This window comes from Dicentrarchus labrax, unplaced genomic scaffold (assembly GCF_905237075.1).
Source record: "Dicentrarchus labrax unplaced genomic scaffold, dlabrax2021, whole genome shotgun sequence".
In the NCBI taxonomy this organism is placed as follows: domain Eukaryota; kingdom Metazoa; phylum Chordata; class Actinopteri; family Moronidae; genus Dicentrarchus; species Dicentrarchus labrax.
In genome coordinates this window covers 26,857,253-26,879,703 of record NW_026136702.1, presented here as the reverse complement: position 1 = coordinate 26,879,703, position 22,451 = coordinate 26,857,253, and the positions used below count along the sequence as shown (strand labels likewise).

At 41.0% G+C, this 22,451-nt stretch overlaps 1 protein-coding gene across 2 annotated transcripts in view; it reads right to left on the bottom strand.

The window, feature by feature from the left end:
* The window catches only part of ttc27 (tetratricopeptide repeat domain 27), a 106,161-nt gene that overhangs the window by 58,898 nt on the left and 24,812 nt on the right, over nucleotides 1–22,451 (bottom strand). For both annotated transcript variants that reach the window (XM_051423061.1, XM_051423051.1), the window contains exons 4-8: nucleotides 18,638–18,778; nucleotides 16,458–16,560; nucleotides 6,269–6,427; nucleotides 5,972–6,111; nucleotides 1,131–1,243 (exon numbers count right to left, since the gene is read on the bottom strand). In XM_051423061.1, coding sequence (XP_051279021.1) covers nucleotides 1,131–1,243; nucleotides 5,972–6,111; nucleotides 6,269–6,427; nucleotides 16,458–16,560; nucleotides 18,638–18,778 — 656 coding nt within the window. The remainder of the gene's footprint in view (nucleotides 1–1,130; nucleotides 1,244–5,971; nucleotides 6,112–6,268; nucleotides 6,428–16,457; nucleotides 16,561–18,637; nucleotides 18,779–22,451) is intronic.

The window sequence follows — 22,451 nt, the reverse complement described above, 5'->3', positions numbered from 1 at the left end:
TAGTTTCTGTTTGATGGGCTTTGCCATCGCTATGTGAATGTCTGACTAGAAGACTATTCTGGGCAATGCTGGAGACGATGGAACGATTCAAAGGCTGATCACTTTCACATATTTTGGAATTTTCCAGTATTCAAATCCTATTGGCTAGAGATAGTAACAGAAATAAAATCAATAATGGGTTTTGAGATGGATTATAGTGTTGGCACCTTATATTTAGGCAATACTCCAAATAAGTATAATAATAAGTATATATTATAATATATATAAGCAATAACTAAGAAATGGTTAGGTAAGGACCCACCAACAAAAGAGTGGATAGCAATAATAATAGAAATCTATGAAATGGAGAAACTGACCATCGACCTACTAACTTTGTATCAATAAATTCCATAAGAATTGGTCCAAATGGTGTATACACATGAATATAGATAATAAATAGAAAAAAGGGAAGGTGAATTGTTAGATTTTTTATTTGTTCTATTTACTTGTTGTTGTTTAATCCAAATAATAATAATAATAATAATAATATTATTAATAATGTATTTGTCCTCTTCTACTCTCCTTTCTCTTGGTTGCGATCTACTAGTACAATCATATACATAATTCCTTCATAACCTTATTACTGTGATGTATTTGTTCAAAGGTCTCATACTCTATTTCTCTCTGATTATATTCAAGAATTTCAAAGCCCATTGAACAGCCTGCAATTTTTTACAGTGCTTTTGTATGCTGCATGTTGAAGTGTCTTTGAGTTAGATACTAAACCCTGTTCCTGATGCTGTGCTAACGGTGTGTGAATATGACATGTAGTGTAAAGCACTTTGAGTGGTTAGAAGACAAGGAAGGCGCAATTTAAGTACAATCCATTTATCATTTACCATAGACAAAAAGGAAACAAAATCAGACCAAATGTGAAACATGGTGAATCAGTTTGCCCAAGCAATTATCCAGTGAGTGGATATGTGGATATGTAAAAAGAGTCACCTTTTCCAAGGTGTTAGCAAAGTCAGAGAGACACATAGGTCTGTGGAGAATGCATGAGACCTTTATTGTTAGTGTTTTTAACAAAACTGTTTTAAACTTGGATCGATTGAGTGCTGTAGTACGGACTTTTAAGGTAGTAGACTTACCAGACGCCCAGAATGACAGCCTGCTCCTCTGCACTGAGGTCAGGCAGCTCATACTGATCTGGCTCTGCCAAATTGATATTATCCAGCACGGTGTCATCACCCAGACTATAGTCCTGCATGGAAGAACACAGAGTCAGATGTGTACACACACATGTTGCAGCCATAACCATGGCACATGAAAACAACTGCTGCCAAGTAAGTCAGTATGCTTTAGTGCCACTAGTTCTCAAATTATGGTACATGTATCACTGGTGCCTCCTGCGTGAACTGTTTGTAGCTGAATAGGGTCGGCCTACGCTGCTGTATTTTAACATTGGCACTGATATTTTTTGAGATGGGAGGCAGTGTAAAAAGTTTTAGAAACACTGGACTGAGCCTTACATATTTGACACGACTTGCAGCTACAAACTTTATGGAAAAAACATAAAAAGACCTACAACTTAATTACTGATCCCTCACACATGCTCTACAACTCTACTCACTTTTGGTACCTCTATTTTGTTCTCTGTTGTAGACAGTACTTTGGATAGTACCCCCTCAACATAGGCAGAGCTACACATCAGAATGACACTACTCACGCAGTTGGGAAACAACAGAGCCTTACTTTGGTCTTGAGAAGCTGCAGCCTTTATTCACTGACAAACTTTAACCTACAGTGTACATTTACTGCTAGACTGACAGCTTCACTGCTCTTTGTTTCGCTCATCCATAGACTAACTATGCACACAAAAATATGCTGTTACTCTTATGACAGAGGATATGTGTTTTAGATACGTCTGCACTTCATCAACTGACCATAGAGTGGTTTTGCAAACTGGCATTTTTAAGAAACTAAAACAATTGGGGTAGCCTTTTTTTTATGTTAGCACAATATCCCAAAAAATATTGCAGAAGGTGCCTCCATGTGACCATATATAAAGCACTTTATGTTTTGACCCAGAACCCCAGAACCATGGCATAAAGCAGAAAAATTAAACATTTCTTTCTTTCTGGGTTGCCGGTTCAAGTCCAACACGGACCACATTATGGAGTGTGGACTGGTGACTGGAGAGATGCCAGTTCCACCTTCTGAGTACTGCTGAGGTGCCCTTCAGCAAGGCACTTAACATCTAACTGCTCCCAGGGCACCACCATGTGTCAGCCCAACACTCCACTGTCTCATGATTGTATTTTGTGCCTGTGTGAGTAATTGAGAAAAAAAAGAACTTAAAACTAGTCTTCTTGTATTCTTTAGCTCAAGATACGTTTTTCAAATCCTCATCCAGTCATCCAAACGTGTGCTGAGATTGCCAGAGCCAGAAACAATCGTTTGCATCATTCTGTTTTTAGTTTCCATCATCTCACATTTTTTCATCTGTTTTCATCAGTTATATATTTACATCAAAGCATTTGTGTTTTCCGTGTTTTAAATGTAGGCTAATATATGGCTAGCTAAAACATATGCCCGGTAGTTGTTCTAAATCACTGGAGTTCTGGAATATTGGCAGTCAACAAAAGGAGGCATTTTTATCAGATATCCGGACCAACTCAACTCCAAGCTCCCTCCAAATGTCTGAGCTCCTCAGCTTATCACTAAGATGGAGTCCAGCCACTCTAAAGATGAAACTAATTTAATCAGCTTTTAACCCCTAAGATTGTGACTATGGGTGAGGGTTGGGCCATCCCTTTTATTAGGACAATTACTCAATTTTACATAATAGGACAAACAATTTATATTTTATGAAGGAGTATGTATATCACTAAAATTTTGCACAATTGAGTACTATTATTGGACACTATTTAAATGTTTAGGATTGTGGACATTATTCATTTTCTGATTACTAATTTAATGGGTCAGTGTTACAATGTTTTGTTTTGCGCTTGGATTTTATATTAATAAAAGTCTTCATAGGGTGTCCCTCTTTTAGGGCTATTGTGATGGTTTAAAGTTAAATTTAAGATGTTTTGAGACTTTTAAAATGACTGCAGAATGCAATGTAATATGCATTTTACAGCCATACTGGCTAAAGTACGAGGAGTTATCTCTCTCTCTCTCTCTCTCTGTCTCTCTCTGTCTCTCTCTCTCTCTCTCTCTCTCTCTCTCTCTCTCTCTCTCTCACATCTTACTCCTCTGAGTATGTGTACTAGTGCCAAACTAGATGGTAGAACCAAGCAGTGGAAGGTAAATTAACATGCTGCATAAACACACACTATAAGCAAGAAGGACAAAAGGACTCAGCAGGAGAGTGATTTACTGTATAGGTACCCAAAATAGAGTGAGGAAAAGCGCAGAAGGGATGAATGGGAGACTTATAAGGTATGACGGAAAATTAGACAATTACAGTGCTGCAAGTGTGTGTGGGGTTGTTTAAAGCTGTATGTCCCTCTCAAAAGCACATTTATTCCTCTGCTCTCTCTCAAGCTAAGAGAGCACAATGCCTATCAACAGCTTCTCTTTTCTGCTGGTTGATGTTTTGGTGCAAGAGTTTGACTAGCACTTCATGATGAATGGTAAATGGTAAATGTACTTGTATAGCGCCTTTCTAGTCTTCCGACCACACAAAGTGCTTTTACACTACGTGTCACACTTACACACAATTACACACAGCGAAAGCCCATCGAACAGAAACTAATGCATTCACACACACCGATGCACGGCATCGGGAGCAATTCGGGGTTCAGTATCTTGCTCAAGGATACTTCGACATGTGGCACCAGGAGCCGGGGATCGACCTAACAACCTTCCAATTAGGGGACGACGCGCTCTGCCTCTGCGCCCTACCTGAAGTGGTTGAGTGCTCATACAGTAATAATTCAATGCAATAAAATGTTTTCTCATTTTCACAGACACACGTGACACATGGATTATCACAGTCTTATGTGACACAGAAAAGGTAACATATATTATAAACGACCAAGCTAGGAAAAATATTTAAATTATTAGGGACCGAGCCAGCGACCGCTGTGGATTTTTCGTCAAAAAAGGAAGTGGATGATTTCTCCACATTGGTATGTCCGATTGACACCAAGCTTGGGTCCATAGTTCCCCATGTCTTCCTTAGGCATCGTGCACAATTTCAGGCCATTTCCATAAGGTGGCGCTCTTTAAAATGAAGAAGTTTATATCTCCACAACTGCATGTGTGATTAAAATGAAACTCTGTACGATGCTTCCCCATGGCTCCCTGGGGCTCGCTAAAAATTGTGTCAGCAATCCGCCACTAGGTGGCGGTCTTTTGGCATGATAAATCACTGTGCAGAGACCGTAATAGTTATGAATATGAAATTCACAGGGCACGTGTAGAGTGGTGCCTGAAGCTCACATACAAAAAAAACATATTCATCGTGTTTGTAGCGCTCCCTACAGGATAAAAAAAAGCAGCCCTGGCGCCACATTTCACCAATATGTACGAAACTCGGTAGGCATGTGTATCATGCCGGGACGTACAAAAAAGCCTCTTGGACACATACCCGAAACCCCACAGGAAGTCGGCCATTTTGATTTTGATTTTCACTTTCGGCGAACTTATCGCTTTGTATTTGAACGAACTCCTCCTAGGGAATTTATGGAATCTGCTTAAAAATTTGTGAGTACAGTCAAAAAATGGTTCTAATTAAAAGTTGTGCTATTTGTGCATGTACGTTGAAGGGCGTGTCCGTGGCGTGCCGTCAAAGTTGGCCATAGTGAATTCCGTGCGCATTTTCGGTGAATTTTCGCATTGTATTTGAACGAACTCCTCCTTGGGAATTTATCGGATCTACTTCAAAATTGGCCAATATAGTCAAAAAATGGTGCTGATTAAAAGTCGTGCTATTTGAGACTGTACGTTGAACGGCGTGTCTGTGAAGTGAGGTCAAAGTTGGCCACTTTGAATTCTGTGGTCATACAAAATGATTGAAAAGTTGAGCTATTTGTGACTGTACATCAAACCGCGTGCAGTGACAACTTGTCGATTTCAGCATATTCGCCATAAAATAGTAATCATAACTTCAGTGTGCAATGTCCAATCTCCAATAAACTTCGTATATTCTGAAACAGTTTTGCCCTAAACACGTCCTCAAAACTTCAGTGTACGTGGTCCAATCTCAATGAAATGATAACTCTCGCCTTGAACATGTCTACATGACAACATTCAGACATAGTGATAGCGCCACCTACTGGCAAGAGGGAGTAAGCGCTGCGTGGAGATTTTGAGCTGAGTTACGTGAAATGGCCGTGCCGGTGACGACTTATCGAATTCAGCCGATTCGCCATAAAACAGCACTCATAACTTCAGTGTGCAATGTCCAATCTCCAAAAAACTTCATATATTCTGTAACAGTCTCGCCCTGAACACGTCCTCATAACTTCAGCGTACGTGGTCCAATCTCAATGAAACTTCATATGTGTTATAACAGTCCTGCCCTGAACTCGTCTACATGACAATATTAAGACATAGTGATAGCTCCACCTACTGGCAACAGGAAGTAAGCGCTGCGTGGCAATTTTGAGCTGATTTACGGGAAATTTCATGTTTTGGTCCGCACGTGTAACGATGGCACGTGACGCGGCCGCAGCACGCCCCGAGTTGCGTGGAGTGCGAGGTCCCTCCCAACGCTGCTTGCAGCTTTAATTTTTTATTATTTTTTAATCTCAATTAAATTTAATTGGTCTATTGTTTGACTTCCTTTCTAAAAATGTAACATGTTTTGCCTGTAAATTGCATTTATAAATAGCAACTTTAAAAGTTCAAAATTCCATTGTTTCAAAGGATCTATTTGCAGAAATGGAATGTAATATTTATGATATGCAATAAAAGGTTCAAAGTAATAAATAAAGAATTTTAAAAAACAAGCTGGAAAGAAGACAACAAAAGCTCATACCTTGGGCAGGCTGGTCTGAGGTGTTGGAGTGGGACTGGGCTCCTTATCAGTCTCACCAGACTGGCCCTGCTTTCTTTTGACATCAAGGATGAGCTGAGCCAGGTACTTGTGCTGGAAACGGGTCCGTTTGCCAAGAGCACCTTGATTAACCAGATACAATCACATTCAATCCAGGTATCACCAATGCTTTATCAATATGGGCTTGATCATTAGAAGGTATAACAGCCTCCTCTTGTGTTGTCTGTTATTTTTAACTTAATTATCCTTCAACATCAGATGCTGCTGTACTTTACGTACCAGTCACGTTGATATTCAGCCCTGAGAGCTCCTGGGCTTTCTTGATGTGTTCCTTGGCAGGCTGGTACTCATAGTAGTTCAGACTAGTGTAGACGCACTCCAGGTGGAACTGGATTGCCAGGTTTCTGTGCTCCAACCACAGAGACTGGCACTTAAACACTGTGAAAGAGGATGGAGAAGAAGGTTTCAGAATATCACCACTCACAATCCAATTAAATAAAAATTCAATTCAATTCCAGAAGTAATTTTTTTTTATTGTGATAAGAATAGCTGGCATTGTTAACAAGAAAGTTTTTTTTGTTTTTTTTAAACTTTGTCTTGTTGTTACTTGTCTTGTTAGGCTTTGCCTTGTTTTAATGTTGTAGCACTTTATGTTTACAGTTTATTTGAATTTTGAATTGTTAGATGTATGTTAAATTGGATGCTTTAATAAAAAGACATTTGAATAAGTATGAAAGACAGTAACATTAAAGCTTTTTCGGCTTTTCAGCGTTAAGTGAAAGCAGGCCTGGCTCTGGCCAACCGCACCAACACCTCAGAATCGTTTAATCAGAATCGTTTATTGCCAAGTAGGTTTTTGCGTCTACGAGGAATGTGACTTGGTGCGTTGGTGCATAAAAAATACAAATATACATATACAAATCACACAAAAATCACAGACAAATAAAGTACTTTTAAGATATAAATAAATAAGCTAAGAAAGAAAGAAAACTGTGCAGAAGACGGGAGTGCATTAATGTAATGCATATATACAGGGAGGGTATAAGAGTCAGTGTCAAAGGGGGTTCCGGGCCTTGTTAATGAGGCCAGCTGCAGACAGAGAGAAACTGTAACAAAGAGTTTGTTCCGGGGTGGGAGGGCTCAGCCACAATCTTGCCTGCATGCCTCAGGGTCCTAGAGGCATACAGGTCCTGAAGGGTTGGCAGATTGCAGCCGATCACCTTCTCAGCGGATCGAATGATACGCTGCAGTCTGCCCTTGTCCTTGGCAGTGGCAGCAGCGTACCAGATGGTGATGGAAGAGGTGAGGATCGACTCGGTGATGGCGGTGTAGAAGTGCACCATCATCGTCTTTGGCAGGTGGAACTTCCTCAACTGCCGCAGGAAGTACATCCTCTCCACGTTTCCCCATTTGGCGCCCAATGATCCTTGTTGGAGTGTGGTGTTTTATGCTGCATTCAGGTGCTCCTTGGATTATCCTAAATAAACATTCAGTCATTTTGATTGGCGATTTGGCTCTTTATTTACGGTTAAATCCCAAGCTGTTGTTGATAAATCACTTTTCTAACTATCACTTATGTGGACGTTGTTATTAAAAATGTTTGAGCTAAACATTGACAGGCAAAGTTTTTTAAATCACAAAAGATCGTTTGCTGACATTTAGATGACGAATATAACATCTTTCCCAGATCAACTCGGGACTTGTTTATCTGATGTTTCCAAACGCACTTGAATGCAGCATGACTCTCAACTTTACTTTTTCTACATTGCATATTGAGCCCTTCTGTAAAAATGAGCGGACAAAAGAAGAGAAAAGTGGACAGTGAGTGCCGAGTGTTTAATAAGGAGTGGACAGCAAAATATTTTTTCACTGATGTCCAATCAACGGCTGTATGTCTGATATGCCAGGAAACGATATCATTTTTTAAAGAATACAACATCAGCCGTCACTTTGCAACGAAGCATGCTAACTATGCTAGCAAGCAGTGAGCGCAAGAACGGCTGGCTACTGCTGAGAGGTTGATGGCTAATTTACAGACTCAGCAAAACTTTTTTCACCGACAGACTGCGATTCAAGTAGAGTCCAGTACCAAGGCAAGTTTTTTGCTGGCATTCAAATTAGCAAAGGCTAGCAAGCCTTTCTCAGAAGGTGAGTTTTTGAAAGACTGCATGATAGAGACAGCAGGTCTCCTATGTCCGGAGAGCAAAGGCAAGTTTGAAAAGATCAGTTTATCGCGAAGGACAGTGACTCGCCCTGTGGAACTGATTGATGAAGATATTGCCAGTGAGTTAAACAAAAAAGGCAGAGTCCTTCATGTTATATTCATTAGCACTGGATGAAAGTAACGACATAAAAGACACTGCTCAACTCCTAATTTTTATCCAAGGGATTAACGAAGGTTTTGAGATAACGGAAGAGTTTTTAACCATGGAGTCCCTGAAAGGCAAGACGCGGGGAGAGGACTTATATGACAGCGTGTCTGCTGTCATCGAGAGAAAGAAGCTACCTTGGAGTAAACTTGCCAATGTCACCACGGATGGATCGCCAAATTTAACTGGAAAAAACATTGGGCTGCTGAAAAGAATACAGGATCAAGTGAAAGAGGAAAACACTGACCAGGATGTTATTATCCTTCACTGCATCATTCATCAGGAATCTCTGTGTAAAGCCCTATTTGCACGGGACTTATTACCTGGGGACCTCTAGTAATTTGTAATAATTGTGGAGGTCGTCTGTGATCTTAATCCCGTGCAAATCTGCCATGTCTGTAATTTGTAAAGTAAAAGTTCCACCGCAAATTACCTACCATATATCGCCAAGGTTTTTTAGGTTTTTTGTGTTTGCGGCACCTTTTTTTTTTTCCTGGTCGAGAATTATGGAGGCTGCGTTGGCAATTATAAATGAAAGTTTTATCAGCATTTTGATGTTTGTGGGCATGCTGGGAAAACAGCAGACGGACACTGATGTGAGAAAGATGTTGAAGCCGCCGCTCGGCAGCATAAATGGTAAATGGACCTGTACTTAGGTACAGCGTCTTCCAACCACTCAAAGCGCTTTTACACTACGTGCCACATTCACCCTTTCACACACATTCACACATATTCACACAGATGATGGCAAAGTCCATCCAACAGAAACTAACATTCATACACATTCACACACCGATGCACGGCATCGGGAGCAATTTGGGGTTCAGTATCTTGCTCAAGGATACTTCGACATGTGGCACTAGGAGCCAGGGATCGAACCCACAACCTTCCGATTAAGGAACGACCCGCTCTGCCTCTGAGCCGCAGTCGCCCATAGAGGAGTGCACGGTGATCCGCGGGCCCGACGGTACCAGCAAAGGTAACGTGAGATCAGTAACAGACTGTTACGCACAGGTTACGCAGAGCCTTGACATCATATCCGGGGGATAATGTCAGTAAATTCGAGTTGCGTATCCCGTGCGAATGCGCCGCACGAAACACAGACGTGGTGGGGTAATTACTATATCACATGAGGTCCCCAGGTAATACTAGTCCCGTGCGAATAGGGCTTTAGTCTGTATTGCAGCTTAATCATGTGGTGAATCCAGTGGTAAAACTTGTGAACTGTACACAAGCAAGGGGCTTCCAGCACCGTCAGTTCATTGCGTTCCTGGAGGAAACTGATATGGATCACCAGGACTTACTTTACCACTCTCGTGTCCGCTGGTTAAGTTTGGGCAAAGTGTTTCAGAGAGTGTGGGAGCTCAAAGAGGAGAGTCGCACATTTTTGGAGTCAGAGGGGAAATCCAACAAATTTCTGAGTTGAGTGACCAGACCTGGCTTTGTGACTTTGCGTTTGCTGTGGACATATTTTCCCACATGAATGTGAAGCTACAGGGAAAAGATCACTTTGTGCACGACATGTACACAAATGTGAGAGCCTTTAAATCCAAGCTGACTTTATTCTCCAGACAAGTTTCAAACAAATCTTTCGCTCATTTACCCACAATAGCCACGCAGAAAGACACCACCCAAAATGAGGAGAAATACAGCAAATCACTGGACGACCTGTACAGAGAATTCTGCCGTCGGTTTAGTCACTTCAGCTGGTGTCCTATCCCGTCACACGACCACAAAACAGCACCACCTGACCTGCAATTGGAACTGATCGATCTTTAGTCTGACTATCTTAAAGGAGAGGTTTAACTCTCTTAAACTGAATGACTTTTATGCTTCACTGAAAGAAGCCACGTTTCCAAACCTCCGGAGGACGGCACAGAAGATGATTGTGTTTGGCTCGACCTACTTGAGTGAGCAGACATTCAGCGTCATGAACATCAACAAAACCCGTCACAGATCCAAGTTAACTGACCAGCACCTCAGATCCATCCTGAGAATTGCCACAACAAAACTAATCCCAGACTTTGATGCTCTGGCAAAAAAGGGAGAGTAATAACACTGTTCCCACTGAAATTGAACATGAGTTTTCTCTACTGTTATGAATACATGCATTTGTAAAATAATTTGTAAATATTTTACTTTAAGAGTATATAATATACTCTTAAAGGCCAATCCTTTTATATAATGGCTTGTACATGTCATATACATTAGTTCACATAAACACTCCAACACTGCTCCTCGCCTGGCCCCCCTGTCAAATTTTAAAACTCAGTGTGGCCCACAAGTCAAAAGAGCAGAGGAGAAAGAACGCAGCCTTGGGGGCATCCGGTGCTGATGGTCTGAGAGTCAGAGACATTTTTCCCCAGCTTCACGTGCTGTTTCCTGTCAGACAGGAAGTCTGTGATCCACCTGCAGGTGGAGTCAGGCACAGTAAGCTGGGAGAGCTTGTCCTGTCACAGAGCTGGGATGATGGTGTTAAAAGCTGAGCTGAAGTCCACAAACAGGATCCTGGCATAGGTATGCTGGAGGGTGAAGTGCAGAGCCATGTTTACTGCATCGTCTACAGACCTGTCTGCTCCTTCGTGAGTGACACCAGAACTCATTCAGCTCATTTGCCAGGCGCAGGTCGTTGATGGAGTGGGGGGTTTTAGGTTTGTAGTTGGTTATCTGTCTGAGCCCCTTCCAGACAGAACCAGAGTCATTGGCTGAGAACTGATGTTGAAGTTTCTCAGAGTACTGCTGTTTAGCTTCTCTCACCGCCTTGCTAAACTTGTACTTTGACTCCTTAAACCTGTCCCTGTCCCCACTCCTGAACGCTTGCTCCTTCTGAAACCCTAACTGTCTGAGTTTGGCTGTGAACCAGGGTTTGTCATTGTTATAACTCACCCTGGTGCTTGATGGTACACAGCAGTCCTCACAGAAGCTGATGTATGACGTCACAGCATCTGTGTACTCGTCCGGACTTTCAGTAGCAGTCCTGAACACATCCCAGTCAGTAGAGTCCAAACACGCCTGAGGATCCTGCAGCTTCACTGGTCCACTGCTTTGATGTCCTCACAAAAGGTTTACAGTGTTTTAATTTCTGCCTGTATGAAGTAATAAGGTGGACCATGGAGTGGTCAGAGAGGCCCAGTGCAGCATGGGGGACGGTGTGATATGCTCTGCTGTCTGGTGACCTTACTTGGTCTCTCAACTGAGAGCAGCAGCAGAGAGAGGCGGTGTATAATTCATGACCAGAAATCAAACACTTTTATTCCTATTCAACATTAATGAAGCAACACTGAATATGACAGCACCCAGAGTGAGCAAAGAGAGACAGAGTGAGAGATTTATATGCAACACGTCTGTGTCACCTTTAGCATCAGAGATTTCACACTGCAGGAAAACGACTCTGCAGCTTGTGTGAGTTGTCGAGTGGAAGTGAAGGAAAACACGCTGAAAGGTAAATTCCATAATTATTTAACCTCTTAAAAAGGTTCAGTGTGTAACATTAAGGAGGATATATTGACAGAAATGGAATATAGTATTCCAAGGTATGTTTTTATTAGTGTAAAATTACCTGAATATAAGAATCGTTATGTTTTTGTTAACTTAGAATTAGCAGTTCTTACGACTGCGGGTCACCTCCATGGAGTCTGCCATGTTGAACGGACAAACAGTAGCTTCTCTTACACACTTGACAGCCGTTCTCATTTCCAGGTCATCAAATACTGACCCAAATGGTAAATAAATAATTAATAAATAAATAATAACTGTATTTATATAGCTCTTTTCTAGTCCTTCGATCACTGTACACTAAATGCCACACTCACCCCATTCGCACACATTCATACACTGATGGCAGTGGCTGCCATGCAAGTGCCAACTGCTCACCAGAATGGAAACTAAGCATTTACACACCAATGGACAGCATCGGGAAACTGGTGGACAACCCACTCTACCTCTGAGCCATATATATAATATATTATTATATATTATAATAATATTTATGATGGGCCCTAATTTACACCCAGTGCAAAGTGGCTTATATGGCTGTGTTGGTCTTACAATGTGGTGTGGTCAGGTGAATTGTTGGCACGTCGCCATCTTGAGGCAGCAGAAAGTGATGAAAAACCTGGTCTAAAGTGAATGGAGCAGCATTTTCCTACTGTCTAAAGGGGGCATAATTCTAGGACTGTCCCCTAATAGTCAAGTAAACTGTTAATTAGACTAAGAGCTTGAGTGGGGACGGAAGCTTAGCTAGAGTGGGGGTTAACTAAATGTTCAGTCTCCTTGCTAGTTGTTCTGACACATTCACAATCATTACCGCTTTTTCTGTTAGTGCTTAAGAGGGAGGTGTTAAAATATATATATTTAAATAAATTAAATATCATAAACGTTCAACTAATGGCTTTATCTAACTAATTGACAAGGAAAATCTTTAGTCGGGGGAAGCCCTACATTATTCACATAGTAGGGTGCGCCTACATAGGCGGGTTCACAACACACACACTCCGCTTCAACAGACATTCAGTATTAAGCAAAGCTAGGCCAGTCTCAGTGGACAAACCTTCAAACAGCACACAGACACATTGGTATTCATGAGTTTGTTCCACTCTGGAATAGCTAATATAGCCAGAAAATTGGTTCAGGAATTATCTTACAGACCGCACACAATGTGTTTCCACAGACTGTCTTCAATCTTTCAAGACTTTTTAGACATTTCTAAGGGTGTACCCCAAGGTACGAGTTTAGCTTTTATTTTCTTTATTTATAAAAAAAACTTAATGTGTATATTTTTTAGTGCTGTCAAACGATAAAAATATTTAATCGCGATTAATTGCATTAATGTCATAGTTAACTCGCAATTAATCGCAATTTATCGCACATTTTTATCTATTCTAAATGTCCCTTGATTTCTTTTTGTCCCATTATTTTTTCTCATTTTAATGCTCTTATCAACATGGAAAAGTGGATCAGCTTGCTTTGTGCAAATGTCGTTTTTATTGAAAAATCATCCATTGTCGCCTGGCTTTGACGAGGGGGCGGAGAATTTGCATCAGCTGTGTGCTTGGCCATCAAGTGGTATTTCAGACTGGACGTGCTGCGATGATAGCTCAGTTCACAACGACAAAACACACAGATCACTTTGGTCTTGTCAATAGAACCATTTGGCAACTTTTTAAATTTAAGTAAACTTTCCATTCAGAATATTATTGGCATCCATTTTGGCATCTCGCGCTCGCCATCCACTCAAAACGTAACGTCTACTACTCTTAAACAAGTGTGTGCGGCGTGCCTGTTTTGTTTCTGGTCTAGTTAGATCCGGTGTGGTGTTGTAGTTTTTCTAACGTTACTAGTTGTTGCAACAGCATGTGAAAAAAAACTACAAAGTGTGCTAAGCCAAAAAGAACGTTAATCTCGCGATAAAAAAATTTACGCCGTTAAAATGGGTTTGCGCCTTTAATAACGCGTTTAACTGACAGCACTAAAACTTTTGTGTACCATGCATCCCCGGCCATGCTGGGTAAACTCTCCTCCTTTTTTATGTAATCTTCTGACTGAGAACTCCAGCAGTCTGGCCACCAGGTGGCGCTCTTAGCAGGTTCCAAGGGTTTTCACTGAGCTGGGGAAAAAGCTTTAGAGCTTTTTTTTGGCCTTTCCTTGTGTGTGTGTGTGATGTTTGCACTTTTTACTTTGAATTGTAACTGGTGTGCCGTTTTGGCCAGGTCGACCTCCTGGTTAAATAAAGTTGCTTGGTTCCAATATAAAAAAGAAAAAGGAGTAAATTCCCATACTGAGGCAAAAAATAACCTTTAAAACAAATTAATCACACACTATTATTCTAACGAAAATAAACAATAGCCTCAAAACTCATTTAATTTCTTCAATGCAGTGTGGCCCAGTGCCAGTTTATCAGAGAATGAGCAGAGATCTGTCAAAGTATTTCTTCAAAAGGTTTCTGCAGGTTTCAGATTAAAAGCTGCAGTAGGTTACTTTTAATAACTTTTATTATGAAAGAAAACAACCAATCAGAGCTGAGAAAGATATAAAGACTCTATATAAAAGAAACGTGGGTTGGAGGCCAAGAAAGACAGTTGATAGTTGAGTCTCATTCCCAGCATCCTCAAGCATCTGTGTCTGACGCCCTGGGAATGAATTAATTCAAACTCAAAAATCAACTCTCTTTCATCTACCTACAGCAGCTTTAAGATCATTATGAATTCAATTCAAGACCTATTACACATCCATACTGGCAAAAAAGAATTATTTGGAATAAGACCCAGAATGAGTAAAAAAAATTTATTCACATAAACAGTCAACTAAATATGACTACACAGAACTGTGTATGAACAAGAGGTGTGTGTGTGTGTGTGTGTGTGTGTGTGTGTGTGTGTGTGTGTGTGTGTGTGTGTGTACATTCTCCGCACCCTCCTCTGTGTGAAAGTTTCAGATGCGGCGAGGGGGGAAATGTTGCTCCGTCCCTGATCCTCCCTAGTATCAGGGACGCATTATTTTCGAACCGCCTACAGTGTGAACGGATGCGGAGCGAGGGTGTGTCGGTCAGACAGTCTTATAAATGCACAGGTCTCTCACTCAACTTAATAAAGAGAAATGTCCCACAAAGCAACGTTACAGGACCAAACAACAGTAACGTAGTAACTGTAACTGTCTTTGGAAACTTACATGAGGAAAAAAAATACCACAGCAGTACGTGGAGAAGCGTCTGTCCTCCTGTCTGTCCTCCCGCCTGTCCTACCGACTCTTCGTCACATTTCTGCCCGAAAAACAGCGTCTGTCACCGGCGAGTGTTTGTGATCAAAAATCAAAAATCACCGACCACCAGCCCTCCGGACCGAGACATCAGTTTACTTTCACTTTTCAGGATGTTTGGGCTCTGCAGTGATTGGCTCTGGTGCACACGTGGCTACGGTGGCTGTAGTTGACAATGCTAGCAGAATTCGGAAATATTTTTGTAGTCCAAACAAAGCCGACGTTGCACACCCTTAAACCACACACACACACACACACACACACACACACACACACACACACACACACACACACACACACACACACACACACACACACACACACACACACACACACACACACACACACACACACACACACACACACACACACACACACACACACACAGATTTCTTGCTTTATAGATAGATTATAATCAGAATAATAGTGAATATCTTCACATAAGTGACAGTAAAGCTGTCTAGTATGCTAACATACAGTGTAGTTTATTTCGAACTGCCACAAGGGGATCTTTCCACTTGCCAAAATCCTAAACTTGTCAGGAAGGCATGGTTTGCCCATTCTTTCCCCCCAAAACAAGTTAAACTTATTGGATTCCAAACTAAACAGCAGGGAGATGAGGTGCATATCTGAGGTGTCATTTCTGTGACACAATGAAAATATTTGTTCCTTCACAAAGCAGTCTGTTTTAATCACATTTGCATGATCATAATAATAAGATTATCAATAATCATAATATTAAAAATATTTAACCCACAATGAAAGCTCTTTTCTGGGTGTTTTCATAAATACAAAAACAAAGACTCACATAAGCCTTGCAGTAAGCCACTAAGCCCCCCCGTCCATGCTCAGACAAGCTGCCTCTAAATAGCATGGAGCCTCCCCGCCATTCAATATCCAAAAGTTGGCACAAAGAGTTTATTAAGGTTTAATATTGAGCACATTTTCTCTGATGTGCAGGAGTGATAACTAAGAGACAACCAATCAAGCTTGTTTTGATACCCTTGGGAAATGGAAGAGCAGCTGTTAGCAGGTGAGCTGTTAGTCACCTTCACCTCTGCAAAAGCACTTCAAATGTGGGAAAAGCAGATTACAGCAGTAAACAGCTTCCCCATTTAATATTATAAAACTTTAATGAGCTACCAGGACTTAAAAGTGACACATGGACACAATAGAAGTAGAAGAAAATAGGAAAAACAGTCCAATCAGAGCCAGGTTGAAATGCTAGCAATATGTTTCTGTCTACAGCAACAGCGCTTTCATTCAATCAAAATCATGTTGTTTATTGTGTATGAATCAACAACATAAAAATGTATGTGTACAGGGATGTTATAATGCTCACACACCTTTGTCTATGCTGCTGTGGGCCAAGTTGAGGAGCTGCAGAGAACACGCCTCCAGGATTTGCTGGTGCAGGTTGATACAGCGCAGGGTCCACCAGGGCAGCAGCTGAAAAAAGGCAGGTGAGAAAAAACAACAGATAAAACAAACAAGAATGTGAGAAAATAAATAACAAACCTCCTTAAATGAAATAAGAATTCTGAAGAAGATGATGGGAAGAGTAAAAAAAAAAACCTTGCACTATACAGAAGCTTTGAGATGAATAAAAAAGTTTGGTGTATGAGCCGGGTTGTTTTGGAGGGATGGAGCCCTTACCATCAATTCATATACACTGAACAGGGGATGTGATCCTAATAATCGCCTGCCCTTTCCTCAACAGCCAGGACTTACAGGTTTTCATCATACACCCAATTTTACTGGACATATTGAACCCTGTTCAACTTCAACTGTCCAGCCTGGAGACCGCAGGGCTTAACTCTTCTCAAATGGGGGCATGCATATCCCTAGGGGTACTCTGGAGTAGTGCAGGGGGTACATGAGATTATTATTATTTATTTTTTAAATGATGCATAATTCCTAAAATAATTATACTATAATAAGTTTGAAAGAAAATGTAAATGAAAGTTCAATAAACCATATTTTATATTCAATATTCCCATTTTTAATGCAATTGATAATAGACAAATTACAACTTCCCTTAAAACCTCCCAGGAGAAGAAGAAAGACAATGATGTTTGTTCACTGTGAACGGGAAGCTAGTTTCGATGTAGCGACAATACAGCTGAAAATGGAAGAATGTGTATATGCATTGATACAGATAGTAAATAAAACTGGGGAAATAGCATTACTGTTAATAGCATTACGGACTTGTTGCGACCCAGAGCACAAAGTTACATACTACAGGAACAGGCATACAGAGGGTACAGTGGGATTTATTCACCCAAATAAATGTCTTGCAGCCATGTCAGTGCTATATTTTTCTCTTGCACAAAACCCACATTACCCCTTATAGCCTCCTCCTGAAGTGTGGAAGTGAACCATGAAAAGCTTATTTTTTCAGGGAAAATATCTCCTGCCTCATTTCCAATGGAAGATGACCCCATCCTCTGTTGCATGGGTACATGGAGGTTTAATTGTCTGTTTCACTGAATTAATATCCTCCAGCTCACACACATGCTCTAACTTAACATGTTCACATATATATTCATCCTGTCAGCATAGACGTGTATAACCTGTCTTCTGACCGGCAGAGCTTCTCCCTCTCCTTCCATATCTACTGTTGTGCAATGGGCTGTGAACAGCTGCCAGAGGGGAGTGGAATATGGCTAAACAGAGTTAGGTAAAGGAGGGCAGGGTGACATACATCATTTGGAGGAAGCTGTGGTCGAGTTGTGCACTTAATTCTAGACAGCCCCAACTCCCCACTGCTTTGTGGAGAGGGCTGCTGTTAATTAATTCCCCTATCCCTCATTAGCATTTAAAGAGCAAATTAACACTAAATCACCTATAGCACAAAAGCACTGTTGCACTCGTGTCCCCATCCCAACTGGTGATGTCAGAGAAGACATTTGACAGCCAATGCAAAGCACATCCTCTGACATCAGCACAATAATGATTTTCTGCCCTATGTGACACATTAATTTGATCTTTAAGAGACTATGACTTATGGAGAGATGAGGCCAGAGAATGACTACCAGTGTTTACAATTTCTTTTACCCTTTTTGCCTTCGGTTATTTATGGTGCAGGTAAGAAGTAGGAGTGGAAGAGTCAAGAAACAGAGCCTGTTAAGTGGCTCATCTTTAATATAAAACATGCTTTGCAGCATACGTCTAGTAGTGACTTTGACATTAATGCTGGTGTTAATATTGACATTCTTCTTCAGTTTATGAAAATCTGTATTTCATGGCTTGAAAATGTCTCAACACCCTGAACCTTGCAAGGCCAATGCTGACATAGACTACTCACGTTACTGTAATTAAGTAGTTTTTTTGGGAACTTAAACTTTAGTAGTATTTTTGCCTGAAATTTTACTCTTACTTAAGCATGCAGCCACAAATGATGGCATGGAGATGTTCAAGTAGGAGAAGCGTGGGTGTGCCTCCTTTAGTTTAAGCTACCATTAAGCAAAATCTCCCAAAAAAACATAATTCTTAAGGAAGAAGTGGTTGTAAAAGAAAATCTTACCTGGAGGCTGTCCATCTTGGAGGAGCACTTGGTGAGAATAACCCTGGCCAGCAGGAGGAGGATGGGGTTGGCTACTAGGCTGTACACAGACTCCCCATCCAGGAGCAGGCTGGAGTGGATAGCCTCAACCAGGGCCTGGGGCTGTCAGTCAAAATATTTTAAAATTGAGTAAAAGGACCAGTGTGGCAACTAACGGTGTAGACAGCATATCACTGGCTTTACTCTCCCTTTCCAAGTGCAAAGGAGAAACTACGGTGTCCCCAAAATGCACAAACAACACAAACAGTCCTATCTAGAGCCAGTTTCTTCATTCTGAGCTACTGTAGAAACATCCCGGTTCAACATGGTGGCCTCAGTAGCATAAGACCAGCTCCCCCCTTTGTAGATAAAATTGTGTCATTCTAAGGTAACAAAAACATAACAATTATTATTTTCATGTAATTATAAATAATGAAAACATATCTGTGAATATTTTATTCCATTTCCAACAATAGCTCCACACTGGGCATTAAGTCATCTCTACTGAAATGAATAGTAACTACAGCTTCCTGAATTTGCAGGTGCATGGGAAGCTGTGATTACAGAAGAAACAAAAATAAAAAATGGTGAGACAAGTTTTGAGTGTATCCCAACCAATACTAATAGTTTTTTGTGTTTTTTTACGTAAACATAATCTTGATACGGATCCCTTAGGTTTGTTTGTTTGTTACTTATTTACTGACATTTGCTCAGATACTACTAAAGCAGCAATAAGAAAACTTCAGCCTGGCCAATTTAGCCGTCTAGCACTAGTTTTGACTTTGGATGAAGACCAGAAGCCACTGACAGGGAAGGATTACAGCAATCATTTTCGACCATATTTTTAAACTTTGTACCATCTCATCAAATAATTGTTTGTGATTTTGTCACAAACTTCCCTGTTGTTGTGTAGGCACACACCGTTCAATTGCAATGTTCCTTCACTTCAGTAAAGAATTTATATATTATGCAGTGCTGCTTGTTAATGCACACCTTTGCACATTCCAACAGTTCAGCCCAGAAGCAATTAAACATGTCTAATCAACACAATGACTCATGCACTACAGTTATTCATCAATACCTCAGCTGTCAGCTATCCAGATCTGAGTCATAAGGCACAGTAGCCAAGAGCAGGGTCTATACCCATCAGTGGTGGGCCGTCAGGGCCTGCAAGGCCTTCTCTGCTGGCCTAAAAAATATCTGAATCACAGACTGATAATAAATTATAAAAACATATAAATAATTATATTTTGTCCATGAATACTTATATAATAATTATATATATTTTTAATAATTATTATTAAATAATTCCAAATGGTCTGTCCGCTTCCTTTCATAGCTTTTCCCCTGGTTGCGCTGCTTCCAGACGTGTATTTTCATATCCATATATAACCAATCACATTTCAGCCATCATTTGTTGCCAGGGTCAAAGAAATCTGCCTGGAGGCCTTCACAATCAGTTCTGTGGGCCCTGTAGCATAAAATAAGTGTCGATCAAAATGTTGCTTCAACCAATCAGATTTTGAGTTGCCGACACCGAGGCCCTCTAGCAGGCATATGGTGACGTCAGCGTATACACACCCTTTGATTGGATAGTCAGAGAGCGTACTAGCCAGAGCTAGCAAACTGCATTCTGTAGCGAACTAAACAAACAAGTTTATTATAGTTGGATTGATTTAAAAGTTGTTTTAAAGGAGAAGAAATGGATTTGGTTGCAGATGTATTTTTAAAGCCATTTTCACGACTGACTTTTCAAGAAAAGCTGGACATCGTTAAGAAAGGTCGGGCAACTCCAAAGCTAGCAAGCCTGTCACAACCGGGAAAAGGATATATCCGCCACTTTCAGTCCACTAACTACGAGCGGTACCCCTGGCTCACAGGCTCTGAGGAACACTGCAAACTGTATTGCTGGGAGTGCTTATTTGCCACTGATCGACATGGTGTTTGGAGCCACACTGGGTTTGTAAATTTGACTTGCCTAAACAAGGCAGCATGCTTTCCAAAACTTTTGGGGAAACCAGAGTGGATCTACAGCTGAGCGAGCAAGCGCGCAGGGAAACGGAGCTCCACAACGAAAAGGTGAAGAAAAATAGGGAAATCCTAAAAAGACTGATAGACTGTTTTTTTTGGGCAAGCAGGAACTTTCATTTCGGGGACACGATGAAAGCGCTGGATCCACAAACAGAGGAAACTATGTGGAGCTTCTTTCTCTCATTGCTGAGAGCAAAATGGATCTACTTTACCACCTGTCCACTAATAAAGTGTTAAGTGGGACGTCGGGCAAAATACAAAACGACCTGATCACTGCTATTGCTGAAGTGATGGGAGAAGAGATCAGAAGGGAAGTTAATGAAGCACAGTTTGTCTCTGTTATGGTGGATGAGACAGACGCGAGTAACGCAGCGCAGGTCGCACTGGTCCTGTGTTACGTAAAGGGCACAGGTGTCAAGGAGCGGTTTCTGGAGCATCATGATGAGTATGATGAGGACTCTGTGCTGTCCTGATGGATTTAAAGCACGTCAGGAGGATTTTGAGTTTTGTTTTTTGCTTCCCACATTTAATGGTATTTCTGAGTATTCAGACGTGCTCTTTTCAATACTACAGAACAAAAAACTGGATGTACAGTTTTGTCTGGCAAAGGTAAAGGAGTTTTGTGACACCATTGAGCCAGAGAGGAGCCGATATGCGTAAATCTATGAGGCCACTGAACGCACCGCAGGCGCACCGAGCGCACAAAGAGGTCAAGCCCAAGATCCACGCGTGCACTACCACCAACTCCACGGCAGGATTCTGGACAATATTATTTGCCAGACACAGACCAGATTTCAAGACCATGAAAAACTGATGTTTGTCATCCTCCTCAACCCCCAGAAATTTCGGGAATACCAGAAGAAATTCCCACATGCAGCCTTCTCCAGCTTAACACAGAGCCATGGAACATTTTTCGATCTGTCTCGGCTGAGAATAGAACTGACTGTAATGTATGCCATGGGTGATTTTGCAGGAAAACCTCCCACTGATCTCCTTGACTTCCTTCAGCAGAAAAATCTGAGTGAGAGCATCAGGCAGCTGTACACATTTTTATGCTTGGCGGTGACCCGTGTCCACTGCTTGTGTCGAGCGGACATTTTCAGCCCTAAAGCGAATTAAAACTTATGCCAGAAATACGACAGGGCAGGCTCGACTTTCAGCATTAGCCTCAATGGCGATAGAGAAGGACTTCTTGGTGGAACTGAAACACATGGGTAATCTGTACGACAGAGTAATTGAATAAATCAAAAACTGTGGCCCCTCAGTCTCAGCTTCCTCTTCACCACAACAATCCAGTACAATAGACCTTATTCCCAGCAGACAATCTGACTTGTAATAGCAGGAAAAGCACAGGGGTTATCAATAACATTAACAAAACACCCCCTCCAAAACACTTCAAGAGGCAGCCATATTTTTTTCTGCTACAGTCGAGATAGGCAGTGTAGCATGTAGAGGGGGCCCTTATTAACTGCGTACCCTACTAACAATTATACCTTTATAACACAATAATTAATAACCCACAACTAACTCTTTCAATAATTTGTGACTTTTATTCTTACTTGTGCAATAGAACATTTGAGAAATATATATTATTATTATTATTAATATTATTATAATTATTATTATTTCTGAATATTTAATAGTTTTATTATTTTATTTATTCATTAGTCAATGATTATTAATCATTCATTTGGTCATTTGATACTTTGGTGCTCATGGTTTCTGTAAAATGAACTGAAGGTTTGATTTGTTGAGAGTCTAACTG